Below are 15,825 nucleotides of genomic sequence, written 5' to 3' on the forward strand. Positions count from 1 at the left end.
CAAGCCCTCAGGAAAAACAGGAGACAGCTTGGTTCACCTGTTGAACTCAGCATGGGGACTGCTTTCCATTCTCTCTGCAGACTTGCTCTATCCTATTAGGAAATTCTGTGGTCTCTGTTGGGCTGGGGCATAGCTAGGATGGAACAGCACACAAAGCATTTCATGTCAAAGCCTTCTTGGCCTTGGCATTTCAGAGGGAGTCATTATGGTTATTTTCCTCCTCTCTGTATGTGAAAGCAAGAAGAATTGTTAGGAATTTTGGCATGAAATGGTTACAGTCAATGGAAGCATTTTGAAAAGATATTTCCTTTTCACACTTTCTCTTCCCCTGAGAAAATAGTGCAGAAAGCCCAGAAGGTCACTTAGAACTCATGTAGAGCTTTTATTTCAAGTTGTTACATAGGTAAACAAGTTTTGTGATTCAAATGTTCTGGTTGCTGGGTAACAATCATCAAAAATCAAAAGAAGTTGACATCTCCCCCTTTTTTTTCCCCAGACCTTTTCGAAAACTGGATGATAAAGGCTCACTGCAGTGGGACAAAATAAACCAGCTGGAGAAGGGAAAGATCTACAAAGAGGTAAAGTGAATGGGTACATAAAGGGTGTGAAGCAGGAGTCTGAAATGGTGGGGACTTAAAACATGCCTTCAGTTTTGGAAATCACTGGAAAAAGTGTGAGATGGGGTGGTAGGGAAACATCCTCTGCATCTGTGGGAGGGGCCAGTGAATGTCCCCTGCCCCCATGTAGAATGAAACCTTCACCTTGGGAGCTCTGCTCTGACATTGTCCAGCATGGCCAATTGTGAACCTTTCCCTCAGCTCTTCTGATGTCCTGGTCCTGAAACTCCTGTCCTGGTTGGGCTCCCAAGAGTGTGGTAGTTGAGGCTAAGAAGGCACAGCTCTCTGAAACCTGTTGTGCGTGCAAAGATCTTCCACACCTCACTCCAAATTGTTCTCCATAAGGTTGGAAAAGGTGGACTTGTGTAGAAGGGAATAAAGAAACAAGGGTGATCAAATAGGGTACAAAGCATGAAAGAGGATACAAAGCCTGGGTCCAACTCTCCCCTCCTGGAAGGAGCAGCATGTCTGAAGGATGAGCTGCAGCTCTGGTGAACTTGCTGCCCTGGGTGTTGTCCTTGCAGCTGGTCTGTCCGCTGGGACAAGTTGCCTCTGGCTTTAGGACAGTTTGTTCTTGGTTATTTGAGCTGTCCAATCCCATGGGAAGAAACTGTTAGTGAGATTGTGGTCAAGTAGCTGGGACCTGACCTGTGGGAGCAAAGTAGGTCATGTCCTCGAGTAGTGCTATTGGGAAGCCTCTTGTCTGGTGGGTTTGCCAAAGTGCTGGGCTAGTGTCCCGCACTCTGCCAAGAGCTAGGAGCTGGGAACATGCAAGTAAAGCTCATTCCCAGTGGCAGCTCCCTCATGAGAAAAGGCACGCCTCACCCATGGAGTTTATTGCTGAATTAAATCCTGCTCCTGACCCAGCAACATCTTGTGGCCACAGGTTGCTCACCCAAGTGAATGGTGCACTGAGGAAGGGAAAAGATGAGGTAAGAAAGTGGGCTGAGTAGGATTTTGGGCTCCTCTCCAGTTCTTCCCCACCATGATGTTTATCTGACTGCATTAACGTTGTTGCCTAACTGTGGTTCTTAGGATGTGACAGAGTGTGTATCCTGGTTGTAGCCCACCCTGTCTCCAGGATTTTTGGTTTCTTGAAGTGCCACAATATGCTTCTTTCTGGCAAGTGTTAGTGGCCATGGACCACACGTTAGTGTGCTGGTGGTGTTGCCAGAGGCTTCTGAGCTGTTCTGTGCCCTGAAGCAGGGCTGGATGGCAGTTTTTTTGCTGTGGGTGTCCCATGAATGGGACCTCAGGGATTGGTGTTTTGCCCTAGGGAGTGGGAAGCTGAAGTACAATGACCTCTAGTCCCTCTGTTCCAACAGACGTGGTATTTTCTGTATGTGCCAAATCTGTGCTCCTGCCCCTCTCCTGGTCTGTGATCTTGGGGGAAAGGAGGGCAGGACCTGGAGGTCTCAGAACAGGTCTGTGGCTCTGTGGAGCTCCAAGCACAAGTTTCCTGGCTGTCAGGTCCACTGCTGTTTGAGGTGACTGGAGCACAGCAGAGGACTGTCCTCCTTCTAAGGCTGTGCTCCATTTCCTTGCTCTTCCTGGCTTCCCGTGTGTCCAGGAAGTGCAGAGGCTGCCTGGTCCTGTGTTTCTGTGCTGTTAAGGGAGGTCTACTCAGCTCCAGGGATGCTGCAGGAACGGAAGACCCAGCACCCTGGTTCTGGGCAGCCTTAGCTGTGCATAGAGCCAGCTGCCAGTGGCTGCTGTGGGGGCTGCCTTGTGTTTGGGGGCTTTCTGGCCAGGCTGGTGCTTGGGGGTGCTGGCTCTGTCCTGCCACTGGAGTCTGGCTGGAGGGGTTGCTGCTGAGTGGCTCGTGGGTTTGCACTGACTGCTTGTGCTGGCATTGATGAGGCCTTTTCCTTCCCTAGTGGGTTTTGTTTTCATGACTCATGTGGAAAACTTGTGTGGAGATGGAAGGGTAGGCCCTGAAGTGCCTTCTGTGCACGTATGGATGTTTGGAAAGTCTTGAAAGCTGCTTGGTGCTGTGCTTTAGCTGGTGCATTGGGGTTTGGTTTGTTTTACTCAGCAGTGAATCTGTGCAGGCTGCCTGGTTCTTTGGCTTGATTAAACAATTCCTGTGGACATGTGGGTGTTGTTAAACTTTGGGGTGGGGATGGTCCTCAGGGATGTAGAACAGCTCCTGCCTCCAAAAGCCTTGCTTGGCAGTGCTCAGTGCACACTGTGAGGTGAAATCATTATCACCTGACACTAACAACTTCTAAACCCAGAACACCTTGGGTTCTCTTTGCCCATCCTCCGGCTTTTCTAATTTAGGTGTCTCTTGGCCTCTAAACTGCCTCCTTTTATTGCCTTTTTAGACCATGTTGTCTTCTTGATTTGCTGTGCCCTAGACCACAGAATTTCCCCTGAATTCCCTGTTTGCAAAAACTCTTTGGAAGAGTTTTTGTCGTTTCCTCTAGCATTAAAAAAGCTGAGGAATGTACAGGGGATTGTCACATGGGAAGAAAGTGAAGTGAGGTGGCGAAGGACAGAAACTCTGGGTGTAGATGGTGGGGCAGAGAGCAGGTTGACATGCCATGAGACTGCTCAGACCTGCATGTGGTGAGGTGGCCTCTACCCACGTTTCACTCTGTGCTCTTGTCACTTGCAGGGCAACCTCTTTGATTTCCTGAGGCTGACGGGCTGGCGTGGATCCAAGGTGCTCTACTTTGGTGACCATCTGTACAGTGACCTTGCGGTGAGTGGAATGTCTCTGCTCTCCAGCGAGGTGGGAGCAATCCCCCATGGCTGCTGTGGCTGAAGCTGGGCTGGAGATAAGGCAGGGCCTGCTCTGAGAGCTCAGGGCTGTGCTGTGCTGGCTGCCCCCCCCACAGGACACACAGGCTTCCCCACTGCTGTCAGACAGAGGCAAGCACTGGAGAAAGGGTTCCTGAAGTACTTCCTGTGGGTAAAGTCTGTGCATTTGATAGCAGTTGGTATTGATCCCACCTTTCTAGGTGCTTCATGCAACTGATCCTGGTGACCAGGAGCTGGTTGTTACTGGCATGGGCCATGGATGGCTGTCCCCTGAGAATCCAAAATGGGAACAAACCCACTCTTCTAGGAACTGGGGTTGTGTTTGGCTTTCAGTCTTTATGTTGAATTCTTGGTTGTTTTTTCACCCTGACCTCCAGGACCTCATGCTGCGTCATGGCTGGAGGACTGGAGCCATCGTTCCTGAACTGGAGACGGAGATCCGGATCATAAACACGGAGCAGTACATGCACTCCCTGACCTGGCAGCAGGCTCTGACAGGGCTGCTGGAGAGAATGCAGGTAAACAGCTCCTGCCTGAGCAGGACAGGTTCTATGCTGCCTTCTGAGTCTGAATTTTGGGTTTAGCCACAGGGATGAGGGGATGTACCATCTTGCCTGGTTCTCAGAAATATCTCATCTTCCTGGTGCAGTGGGCTCTGGGTTTGTGAGTTACAGTAGAAATTGCAGGGAGCTGAGGTGTGGCCTGCAGGACTGATGGATGTCGTGCTTTCTGCTGCTGCCTTTGCAGATGTATCAGGATGCAGAGTCAAAGCAAGTATTGCTGGAGTGGATGAAGGAACGGCAGGAGATCAGGTGAGCATTTTCCCCCCTCACACGTGAGATGTCTTAGGGGCTCCCAGGCCTGCATTGAGTCCATTTTGTAACCTGCTTTGGGGACAATGGTACTGCAGCTGTTGGACTCTAGTCCTGCCTGGTGTCACCTGCCTCTGGGTGGGGGGCATGCAGCAGTGCAGTCCTGCAGCCTGGGAGGTTGGACTGGTTTGAAGGCAGGGTGGGAAAGGGGAGTGTTGGAGGAGTTGGCAGCTCCTGCCACTGCCCATAACAGAGTAGGAGTGCACTGAATATTCATGCATCTCACTGCACAGGGACTGGTCTGCATCACAGCTTGGGGCCTGGGTACTTGGGGTCATCCCCTAATGCTCAGGGAGTGGGGTGGCCCAGGGCTAAGGGAATGGGAAGAATCTGTGACCACAGTTTTATCTACAGAGTACCATCTCTTTCTCAGGTCTCTGACGAAGAACCTGTTCAACCCCCAGTTTGGCAGCATCTTCCGCACCTTCCACAACCCCACGTACTTCTCCCGCCGGCTGGTGCGTTTCTCTGACATCTACATGGCTTCCATCAGCTGCCTGCTCAATTACGACGTGAATTTCACCTTCTACCCCCGGCGCACCCCTCTGCAGCACGAGGCTCCGCTCTGGATGGATCAGCTCTGCACGGGCTGCATGAAAACCCCCTTCTTGGAGGAGATGGTGCACATCCGGTGAAGGGCAGGTACTGCAGGCGGCAGCAGCACAGCCGGGGCTGGAGTGGGGCCGGGCCACTCGGCCAGCAGCACCTCTGTCTACCACTAAAGGGCGTTTGACACTTGAGTATGTGTGTAGATGGTGTGTTTATTTTCTCCCTTCACTGGCTCCATCCCTTTCCCTGAAGTGCACTGCAGGCTGGACAGAGGATGGGTGCTTGTGCAGGGAGTCCTCTCTAGGAGTAGGTGAGATGGAAGGGCCAATGCTGGTGGTGGGACACTGCCCCTCCCTGCTCTGTGCCCACACAAGTGGCTCAGGCATGGAGCTCCATGTCTCCAGTGCTTGGTGAGAACAACCCGTGGGAGGTGTGACAAGGTGTGTCAGGTCTATAGCTGCCCCCATAGCCTGGGACTGCAGCATGAGTGGCTGCAGCTGGACAGGGAGGGTCAGGGCTGCCAGCTGGGCAACCAATCAAGCCCATCAGTGAGTGCATCACATGACAAAACATCACCAGCATTACCTGTCCAGCAGCCTTTAGCCCCCATCCCGCTCCCCACCAGACTGGTCTGTCCAGCTGGGGACTCTGGTAGGTAACTGGGCAGGATGTGCAGGCCTTGGGTGTGGGAGTAGGTCACAGAGTCTCAAAGTTACTGTTTGGGGACATGGATGGCTTTTGAGTGAGCTTAAGGCTGTGCATTGTTGGTATTTTTGGGTTTAGTGCCGTATGATATCAGTATTTTGGCAACTGCTGTGGTGTGGTCTGTTGTGAGTTGCAGAGGGATGTGTTCAGCCCTCCAGGGAAGGTGCAGAGGTTGCAACAGCGGTAGTGGCCTTCCACCTGGATTTGCTGAGATGTGGCCTAAGGTGGCTGGAGAGGCAGGTGAGGATGGTTGGGGAGGGGGTGTGTGTGCAGTGCTGCTGTGGAAGGTGGCCAGGTAAAGCCCTGGGATGCCACCTCAGCAGGAAGAAGAGCAGAAAGATGCTAATAATGATGCCAGAATCTATAGGATGGGACAAGGGTGAAAGGAGGCCCAGGAAAGTGAAAGCTGCTTTAGGATGTGAGGTGCAGAAAGTGGGCTCTGCACCAGGCCCAGGACCTTGCTGGTCCTGTCCAGGCTTCAGACTGCCCCAGGGCCATGCAGGGTGGTGGGGAGGGGTAGAGGGCAGGTGAGGTGCAGAGGGGGTGTTGAGAGTTTGTGCCACTCCGATACAGGTTGGCCCTGAGAAACAGGAGATCATGCCCTCAGAAAGCTGGTTGGTGTGTGGGAAATGATGGCAAGTGGATGAAGGGGTAGACATTGATTGCCGTGCTCCTCCTCCTCTCACTGCTGCACATTTGTAGATGGCAACAGGAGTTGTTCAGGGGCAGTTGGTGTTGAGGTCAGAGGGAGGAGAGAGGGAACAGAGAAAGGGGGGTCTGGCAGTGAGCACCAGGGGTTTGTGAGCACTGGGCAGTGGTAAGTGCTGTAGGGGCTGGGGCTGTCAGTGTGGGGGCAGCTGAGGGAGAGAAACCAGGGCGGTGTGGAGGCCCCTGTGCCAGAACCCGTGACTCAGAGAAAGGCGCTGCGTGTGTCAGCAACCCTCAGTGAGACACACACACACACAAAAAATCTTCTCCTGCATGTTACTCCCCAGTAGCATGCCAGGCTGGCCTGTCAGTCTGTCACTTGTGTGTCACTGCCTTGTCTTTGTGCCATGTGCCAGCCTGTCGCAGACTTTCAAGATGCCTTTTGCTCAACTCAGTGGCTTGGACAATCTGTTAATGTGGCTGTTCTAATCAAACAGCTGTAGTAGGTGCATGTGCCACTTGTCTTTGTGCTGTGTGTAGTGTGTAGCTCAATAAATGTCTGCAGCATGTGTAACTAATGGACTAACCCGCTCCTTGTGCTCGGTGGGGCTCCTCTGCCTGCCCTGGGGGCACGACCAACGGCAGCTTGGGCTGAAGCCGGGGTGGGCATCGGACAGCCCGAGGCTGAGGCGGTCAGCACGGAGCAGTCGGTGCCCTTACAGCGGCACTGCAGGCAGGGGCCACCCGGGGGGGCCAGAAGGGGTGCTTGGGGTGGTGACTGATGTGAGTCGTACCTGACCATGGGGCAGTGTAAGAGCACAGGAGCGAGGTCCGGCGGGCCCCGGGGGATGTTGCACGCAAAGACTGAGCGCCGTACGTCCCTAGGAGCAGCTGAACTGGGCCCTGGGTGCTGGAGGCTTGGGCAGGCATCACCTCCTACGGGGCCATGACAAGCGCTGGGCGGGGGCGAGAAGGGGCTGGAGCTCCCACCTGCAGGGGGCGGCCGGTACCGGCGGGGCGGGCGGTGGGAGGCCGGGGCTGCGGCGGCGAGGCAGGCGCGGGCACAGCCGGTGGCGCTGAGCTGTTTATTTCCCCGCGGCGCGGTCGGGGCCGCGCGGGGTCACTGCAGGAACCCGCGGGGGTCGGTGCCGGCGTCCGCCAGGGGCGGGTCCTGCGGGGAGCGAGAGCGGCGTGAGCGCGGGGCGAGGGCGGGGCGAGGCGGGGCGAGGGCGGGGCGGGGCGTGGCTCACGTGCAGCGGTTCGTAGTCGGGGGCGTGGCCGCCGTACAACGGGTTGGGGATGGCCACGAGCGGTCGCTGCGGGCGGGGCCTGGCGGCTCGCGGGCCCGCGCGCTCCGGCCGGGGCCCCGCCTCGTCCTCCTCGTCCTCCTGCTCCTCGTCCGCGCGGAGATCGGCCTGCACCGGGAGCGGCGGGGCTGCGGCACCGGGGGCGGGGCCTCTCCCGGCGGCGCGCCCCGCCCACCCCCGGCCCGTTGTCGCCCGCGGGCGCCCTCTGGCGCGCCGGCGCCTCCGCGCACCCACCCGGACCCCGGCCGCGCCCCCCGGCTCCATCCACCGCCCTCGCCCCCGTCCCGCTCCCTGGCTCGCCCGTACCTGGTAGTACCCGAACTGCCCCTGCTGCCGCCGCCTCCTCACGCAGTAGTAGGCGACGCCGGCAACCGCAGCCAGCGCCAGCGCGAAGCACAGCGCTGACAACGTCCCCGTGGCCACGGAGCCCGACCCCTGCGCACCGTTCACCTGTGCCGAAAACAGAGGCCCCGTCACGGCGCTGCCCCGGCACAGCGATGGCACCGCCCCTGCTGCTGCTCCCCAGGGGGACCGTAGGCAGCCCTCCCAAAATGAGCCACGCCAGAGAGCAGAGGACGAGGCCAGTTCTTGGGATGACTCTGTCACATCATCCCCATTCCCAGGCCTAATGCCAGCCCTCTTCATGCCCCAGACTCACCTGGCCAAGGTGAACGACGGGCGGTGGGATCCTCAGTGGCTGTGCAATCACATGAATGATGCCATTGAAAGCTATGATGTCCCACTCCACAATCATCGTGTCATTGATCCCCTTGGCGTCCTACAGCACAGGACACAGATGATGTCACCCGCCCAGAAAGGCTCCCCATCATTCCCTGTTTCAAAAGAGATGTGGTGAAAACTTGTGGGCTTTTTTTACCCTCTGCCACAGCTAAACCTACTGCATGCTCTGTACTGTTGCTGGCTGGGAGGTCTGAGACATGGAGGTCATATCCTGACTGGGATGGGATGATGGTGCCCGTCGTGAGGTTGAAACTGAAGAGGACAACATTGCTGGATGACACGTGGAGCTTCAGTTCTTCTCCTGTCAGTGTCTGAATGAGCACCAGGGCACAGGATGAGAAATGGATGAGTTGGTCTCTCCCCTTCCCTGCTGCTGTGCAGCTCCCCAGCCAAGCCCAGACTCTCCATGGCCACAGACAGCCCCATTCATGGATAACACAGCACAGAATGACTGCACAGAGCAGAGGGGATTTGCCACCCTTAGGATTGCCAAAGCTCAGCTGGAGAAGGCTCTGAGCATCCTGACCTAAATATCTCTTCTGAGGAAACGGTTGGACTGGAGACCTCCAATCCACTGGCCCCCTCTGACCCACATTCCTCCTCCTTCCCCAGACTCTTTCATGCCAGCTTTGATGACACCTGCTCTCCTCTGGGGCTCTGATAGTTCATCTCTGCTTGCTTACCTCATTATCTGCAAAGCCAGAATTCAGAGGGACAAAGAGAGTTTTGGGAGCAGAGGCATCAGACAAATACATGAAAAAATCCAGTCCTTCTTCTGTGTCATTGGCAAAATTGAGCAACATCTGGAAGAGATGGGAGATCTTCCCCATCAACACAGTGCTGGCAGCACAATGCTGTCACCTTCCCCTGCCCAGGAACCCCCCAGCCCTGGAAAGAAATCCCTTCTGTGTTTGTAATCTCTATCTTGCACACAGACCAAACCCCAGCTCCTCCCTGTTCCAGCTGATCCCTCCCTCTGCCTTGCTGCTCCTGCAGACCCAGGAGAGCACTGCTTACGGAATAGAAGGTAGAGAAGCGGTCCTGGTCTGCGAGCACATCGGGGAGTTTCCCGCTGCACCAGTACCCATCTCCCACAAACCCATCACGGCAGCTGCAGGTCACATCTGCAAAGGAACACCAGGGTGTGATTGGCCTCACCAGAGCCACCTGCCCCAACCACCTTTTGATTTCTGGATACCCTCATGGACATGGGCATGGGGAGAGGGGGTGTGCCTGGCTGCCCTCATGCTCCAGGGCAGTTCCCTGCCTGCTGCCCTGACCCAGCACTTGTGCCCAACAGGACTGTCCCCAGGAAAAGTGCAGGCACTACTCACCCTTCTCCCGGTAGCAGAACGCATCCCAGGTCTCACTCAGGTTGCTTCGGGAGCCATAGTCCACAATGCCCACATGGCTGGACCCACAGCTGGGGTTGGGGTAGGCTGTGGGGTATCCAGCTGTGCCATTGTCCAGCCAACCCACCAAGCACAGATGGAATCCCATCTAGAAGAGGAAAATCAATGATTAGATTAAAAACAGCTCTGTCCTGGCTTTTCTGCCCCAATGAACATTCCCATTGTGCCTCATCCAACATCTGCCCAACACCTAAAGTGTTGGGCACAGTCACAAGTCCCATCCCAGTGTGACTGGCAAGACCCAACAGTCCTGTTTCATGGATGTGGATGGAGCAAACAGGGCCTGGCCAAAGGGATGAGAGGTCACCCACCCACACATCATCCCCTGGGCTGGCCCAGGCCCCAGGAGACGCAGGGCCTGTCCCAGCCCCACAAGGAGACAGAGCCACCCCTGCCCTAACCTGCTGTGCTGCTGCCAGCTGCTGGAATGTGGCCAGGGAAGCACCTTCTGCAGCACAGGCTGCCTGAGCCTGCTCGTAAGTGAAGTCGTACTTTTTTCGGGGTGACTGCAGGTGAAACACACCCATGGTCTTATCTGCAAAATACCAAAGCCCAGGAGCATTAGTACAGGGCACACTGAGCCACCTCCCTGGGCAGTCACGTGGGTCCCTGTGTGACCGTGGGCAGCACTGCCAAGGACGGTGGGATGTGGACAAGGCACAAGTGAGGGAGAGGCTTCCTCTGAGCCCCTTGCCTTCCACAAGGGAGCTGGTGCCACCAGAGGCCATCTCACATCACATGGGAGCAGATGATGGCTCGTCCTCCCCATATGACATGTAGGGAAAAGGGAAATGTGAAAACCATGCCAGGCCACAGAGATCAGTCCCTGTCCCCTTGGCCATCCCACCCTCCAGCTCTCCTGAAGGCCTTGGATGGGACCAGGCCAAAGGTGAAGAATGAGGGAATGTGGCCTCTCCATGGAACATCATCCCTGGCCCTGCAGTGCTGAGCACCCTCACCATGGAAGTGCAGGTCAGTGCAGATGGCCTCCCGATGGCACTGCCCGTTGTTTTCCAGGCACCGGTCCGTAGGGGGCACGACCTCCTCCAGGCACTGGATCCCATCACCAACGTAGCCCCGCTTGCACTCGCAGCGCCGCTCGTTCTGCAGCACAAGGGAAGGGTGGCAATTGTGTGAGTGCAAATGCAGATGCCAGCTGGGGATCCTTGGATCCCTGTGAAGATGGGGATGAGCCTTCAGAATGCCTCTACAGCCTGCTAGAACTGTGACAGAGCTGTGAAAGGCCACATGGGCCTGTCCTGCCCTCACACCCAGGCAATGTCACATTGAGTCCCTGGCATGTGCTGTTTGTTTGAGCCGAGCTTTGAGGTACGTGGCTCGTGACTCTTGTGCTACACCATGCTCCCAGTCCCATCTTCTGGCCTGTGGTGATCAACTTTGGTTCCTCTGCAAAAATGACCAGCATTGTCCTTGATGGACCATCCAGGAGCCCCCAAAACAGCCCAGGAATGACACAACTGACACAGCTTTTGCTCCTTAGACAGAGCAGCAGGGAAAAATGGCCTCAGCATAACATCCCCAGAACCATCACAGCAGCACAGCCCCTGCCTGGTGGTAAGGACCTGCAGGATGAGAGCAGCAGGGGGGGACGCTGCCACATGGCTGTCCCAGGGCAGCCAGCTGGGCTGTTCTCCCAGGCACGAGGATGTCCCGGCCCCAGGGGCCGCGCTCACCGGGCCGGTGCTGATGCAGTGGGCGTGCTGGCTGCAGTCCCCGTTCCTGCCGTCGGCACAGCGGTCGATGGGCTCGCAGATGTAGCCGTCACCTCTGTAGCCGGGGCCGCAGGTGCAGGACACGTTCACGCCTGTCTGTGAGCACTGTGCGTGCCTGGCACAGCCCCCATTGTCCTGGCTGCACATGTCGATCACTGTGGGGGAAAGTCCTGGGTAAACTAGAGCACCCCATGAGGTGTCCTGGGGGTCAGCCTGGTTCTCCTGCCAGTCGTCACCCCAACGTGGCCAGCAGTAGATGGTCACCTGCTGTCCTGCCCTGTTGTCCGCTTCCCCCCCGCTTGCCACCCCTCCAGCCCAGCCCCCGTGGCTACCCCGTACCTGAGCATGTTCTCCCGTCCCCTTCGTAGTGCAGGTCGCACTCGCAGAGGTTGCCGGCGCGGCAGACGGCCTGAGCGTGGCACGGGGGGGAGCAGGTGGGTGTCACCACTGAAACCAGAACACAGGCGGCTCACAGTGACCGCAGCACTGTGGCACGGGCACCACTGCCACCACCAGCCTCTGCCCCAGGCCCCCTGCCCCACACTCCCACCTCTCTCCCTCGCCCTGTTCTCTTCTGCAGGTGCCTTGCCCAGAGGTTTGTTACTCCATCAAATACACCTCAGACCTTCACCTCAGCCTCAAGCTCTTCTTTGAGCACCTCTGAGCTCAGGGACTTGTTAATGATTCAGTAGAACTTTCCTCCTCTGCCCCCTCCTCACCACCCCAACCCCTGTGAAATTCAACAGCATGGGCCAGATCTCAGGATGAGCCTCACAACTGAGAGCTCCTTTTTGGAGATACTTCTGAACAGCTGCTTGAACTAGCCAGCTCCTGGGAAAGCAGCCACATGGCATCGGGTCCCAGGGAAGAGCAGGTGGGTTCCAGGGAATAACTGAGCATCCCCTCACCCAGTCTGGTTTCACAGCGGTCCCCAGTCCAGCCCTCGGCACAGAAGCAGAAGCCGTCACCGTGCAGGCCTCCATTGCACACACCGTTCTCAGTGCAGTTGCACTCTGTGAGGAATGGACAAACACACCATTTATGCCTTGGTGGAAAGGCCCTGGGACAGCCACATGACAGAGGTGTGGCATTGTGGGCAGGTGTGAAGGTGGGCACAGCAGCCTGACACATCCCTTCCTGCCACCGCCAGCCCTAGCCCCCTGCCACACACGCCCTTCACAGAGGAAGAGAAGCCTCCGCACCCACAAAACCCCATCACTCCTCTCCCCTGGGAATTTTTGGAATGTGTTTCTCACTCTGAAACATTCCTTGAGACCCTGTGATGCCCAGTTTGGGATGGGAGGATGGAGGACTCTCTTTTCCTTCCCTTTTTTTTTGTCTCACGCGGGCACAAGTCCCTGCTGAACATGTCCCAGGAGATGCTTTCTCTGTACAGGGTTCATCACAACTTCTGTGTCCCCCAGCTCACAGTACAGTGGAATACTTTCTCCCAAACTGGGCTCTCAGCTCTGCTTGACAAATGACTTGTGGCCTTATCAGCCATGGGCTGCAAGGGGGTCAGGCCAGCAGCTCTCCAAGCAGCCCCTGTGCCACAGCCCCTCTGTGCTGCTGCCACGCCCAGCCGGTACCTCGGCACTCCGGGCCGTATCTGCCGGGCGCACACAGCTCGCAGCCCGTCCCGATGAACTCCTGGCTGCAGTTGCAGATCCCTGAGCCGCTGATTTTGTCGTCACATGTCCCACGGTTGTTGCACGGCGCCTCCAGCCCTCCTGGGCATGCTGCAAATGGGTCACCTTAGTGAGGCTGTGGTGACAAAGGGACCCTGTGCTGGAGGGGAGCCACCCGGTGCCCCCCACAGACCCCGCACACCAGGTGCCCCTGAGCTGCTGCTCACGGGGTGCTCGGACCACAGACAGCTCAGCAGTCAAGGCAGTGAGTGCTGGGGACATCCTATGACAGGAAAACTTAGGAATGGGGGCAAGAGGGACAAATTTGTCACAGCTTCCAGCCTGGGAAGAAGCCCTGCTGTGATGTGCTGCATCTGCACTGACCCCACACTAACAGCAGACTCACCCAAGGACGTGAAAGCTGCCATGGCACAGAGGGCAGATGCCAGGGAATGGTTGAGGACTGGCAACATCTGGGGGTGAGTGACATGTCTAACAGCCACCCCCAGCAGCCCTGTGCCCAGGGCTCTTCACGGAGACAAGGTATTCTCCAAGGAAAGGGAACTCCCTGTTATAATCCCAGGATATTGCTCTCTGCACCTTCTACAGGCTGGGGCTCCCTGTCTGGGGTTTTGCCCGTCCTTGTCCAGGGAAGCACATTGATGGATGTGGATGTGCTGAAGCAGTAATGCCACCTTCCCGCAGGGGACACGGTGGCGTGGCTCTTACCCCGACACTCCCGGCCATAGTGGTTGGCACAGCACTGTGGGATCCACTGGCTGGAAACGCAGCTCCTCCTGCAGCCTCGTCTCAGAGGCCCCCTGGAAGAGAAGTGTCTCCTGAAGGGGTCCCACGGGGACTGTGGCCACACTGGCCGCAGCATGGAGTTGCGGTGGAACAGGAACGTGTTCCTCAGCAGGTGGTTTCCATAATAGTAGCAGCGCCTGGTTTCCCCCTGTGAGCAAACAGGCAAAACACAGAGTTCGCCACACTGGTCACTGACAACTCACCTGGATGTTTCCTGTGCCACTTATTCAGTTTTATGACAAGTAACAGAGGCTTCCTAACATGTGCTGGGGCTGGTGACAAAGAAGCCCCAGAGGAACCTCAGGGTCACGCCAGAAGCCTGCAGTGAGAGGTACAGCCACTGCCTCCCAAGGCTGCTCACCATGGGATCACTGATCCACTCCCAAACTGAGCTCTTTGGCAGTAAAGCACCCAAAGCCACCCCCACTGCTCCTGGAGGGACCCCTGTGCCACTGTCACCCACATAGGGCTGACCAAGCAAAGACCACTGGACCCCATATTTTTCAACCCAGCTCCTGCATGACTTGGGGCAAGGCATGGACAGTGTGACTGAGCTGAGGGCTTGCCACATGCAGGTGGGCCTTCATTTTTCTATTAAAACATGAGGGGCACGTGGGTGTTGTCATCAGTCCCCTAACAGGCCCCCCTGGTGACAAAGCTGTGAGATTTACCCGTTGAACAGAGCCAGCAGGGCAGGGTGGCTCGAAGCCACAGAGTCCGCAGTTCTCTGTAGATGCCTGTGGAGGGGAGAAAGAAACCTCACAACAACTCAATATGTGCTGCTGCCTCTCTTGGCTGCTCAGAGCTTTGCCAAGGAAGAGCAGCAAGCCCTCCCAACATCCCTCTTCCTAGGCACGGGGCTGCATGGGTGGCCCAAGATCCTCATTCACCTCATCACAAGTGCTTACCTGCAGCTCAACAAAGGTGAACTCATCACACCGAGATCCCAGATCAGGTGGCTCCAACAGTCTATCAATGCCATGAGCAATGCCCCCATTGAACTCTATGTGCCTCTGGGTGATGGTGGCATCGCCGTTCCCCACCACAATCTCCCCCTAACAGAGGAAGAAAGGAACTTGTGATTCTGGTACATCCTACATCCAGGCTGTACCACTCAAAAGTTGCCCAGTTTTGGCTGCCATGGCTTCTTAATCAGCCCAAGAACTCCAAAATCTCTGTGCACACATCCTTGACCACCCTTTCCACTTAACACTTTTCACAGCCACCTCTCCTAAGGATAGCCTCTGTCCATGCAGCATGTGCTCTGTAAAGATTGTGGCACCACGAGGTTGTGCATGTGCAGGTACCACACACCTCTGCACTTCCCTGCCAGCTGGCCACACCTTGTAGCCAGGAGAATGGGGTGTCCCAGCCTGCAATCAGCCCAACTCTGTGTTCACTCCCTGCCAGAAGCACCAGTCGCCCCGTGGCCATGCCCAGGAACACTTGCTCCATGGGAAGCCAAGCCTGGAATCACCAACACTCACCACGTGGGCTTTGCTGCAGCTGAATGAGATGGTGGAGCCGTGCATGGTCCGTATGGTTTTGACTTGGGGCACATTACCAGCAACAATCTAAGAGGGAAAAAGAAGAATGAGAAGGAGAGACTGGCAAAACTGGCAGTTCATGTTAACAGATGGTGAGGACAGGGGTCAGTGGCCAGCTTCAGAGGGGTGTGATGTGGCAGTCCCTGAAGCTGATGTGGGTGGCACAGCAGAGCTGTGCTGGGTTAGTCCTAGATTCCTGCACAGTGGGAGGCCAGTGTGAAAACACAGGCCCTGGCTCTGCTCAGCTGGACTCTCCCCTTGTTCATACCCCTGTACATAAGGGCCTGTTTGTGAGCCTCGCAGCTCCCCAGAAGCTACTGACAGAAGGTTTCAGCTCAGCCACCGGAGTGATGCTGTAGTTGCCTCAAATGCTCAAACATCTTTGTGTCTTCTCAAGACAGCTGACATGCTGTGTGTTCCATGGCAGCAAAGTATTTGGCAAGGTCACTCTGACACAGTCATAGCAGGCTTTGGAAGCTACATGCCTGTGTGC

General features: G+C 56.4%; 2 protein-coding genes across 7 annotated transcripts in view; one reads left to right on the plus strand and one right to left on the minus strand.

Moving 5' to 3' along the window:
- Positions 1 to 4,995, plus strand: part of NT5DC2 (5'-nucleotidase domain containing 2) — a 26,189-nt gene extending 21,194 nt beyond the window's left edge. The window contains exons 10-14 of the mRNA XM_020583734.2: positions 497 to 578; positions 3,238 to 3,324; positions 3,761 to 3,901; positions 4,131 to 4,195; positions 4,629 to 4,995. Coding sequence (XP_020439323.2) covers positions 497 to 578; positions 3,238 to 3,324; positions 3,761 to 3,901; positions 4,131 to 4,195; positions 4,629 to 4,890 — 637 coding nt within the window. The 3' untranslated portion in view covers positions 4,891 to 4,995. The remainder of the gene's footprint in view (positions 1 to 496; positions 579 to 3,237; positions 3,325 to 3,760; positions 3,902 to 4,130; positions 4,196 to 4,628) is intronic.
- STAB1 (stabilin 1) overlaps positions 359 to 15,825 on the minus strand; it is a 65,352-nt gene continuing 49,885 nt past the window's right edge. For 4 of the 6 annotated variants that reach the window (XM_039558972.1, XM_039558971.1, XM_039558973.1 and 1 more), the window contains 18 exons: positions 15,273 to 15,359; positions 14,694 to 14,840; positions 14,457 to 14,522; positions 13,708 to 13,933; positions 12,940 to 13,089; positions 12,259 to 12,363; positions 11,690 to 11,797; positions 11,312 to 11,505; positions 10,577 to 10,721; positions 10,019 to 10,152; positions 9,540 to 9,705; positions 9,223 to 9,329; positions 8,889 to 9,008; positions 8,364 to 8,516; positions 8,123 to 8,242; positions 7,771 to 7,914; positions 7,408 to 7,572; positions 359 to 7,328 (listed from right to left, as the gene is read on the minus strand). In XM_039558972.1, the coding sequence (XP_039414906.1) occupies positions 7,278 to 7,328; positions 7,408 to 7,572; positions 7,771 to 7,914; positions 8,123 to 8,242; positions 8,364 to 8,516; positions 8,889 to 9,008; positions 9,223 to 9,329; positions 9,540 to 9,705; positions 10,019 to 10,152; positions 10,577 to 10,721; positions 11,312 to 11,505; positions 11,690 to 11,797; positions 12,259 to 12,363; positions 12,940 to 13,089; positions 13,708 to 13,933; positions 14,457 to 14,522; positions 14,694 to 14,840; positions 15,273 to 15,359 (2,388 nt within the window). In that variant the 3' untranslated portion in view covers positions 359 to 7,277. Of the gene's footprint in view, positions 7,329 to 7,407; positions 7,573 to 7,770; positions 7,915 to 8,122; positions 8,298 to 8,341; positions 8,517 to 8,888; positions 9,009 to 9,222; positions 9,330 to 9,539; positions 9,706 to 10,018; positions 10,153 to 10,576; positions 10,722 to 11,311; positions 11,506 to 11,689; positions 11,798 to 12,258; positions 12,364 to 12,939; positions 13,090 to 13,707; positions 13,934 to 14,456; positions 14,523 to 14,693; positions 14,841 to 15,272; positions 15,360 to 15,825 lie in introns of those variants that run through there. The other 2 variants (XM_039558975.1, XM_039558976.1) reach the window with 2 other exon arrangements.

Source organism: Corvus cornix, chromosome 12, assembly GCF_000738735.6.
Source record: "Corvus cornix cornix isolate S_Up_H32 chromosome 12, ASM73873v5, whole genome shotgun sequence".
Lineage (NCBI taxonomy): Eukaryota > Metazoa > Chordata > Aves > Passeriformes > Corvidae > Corvus > Corvus cornix.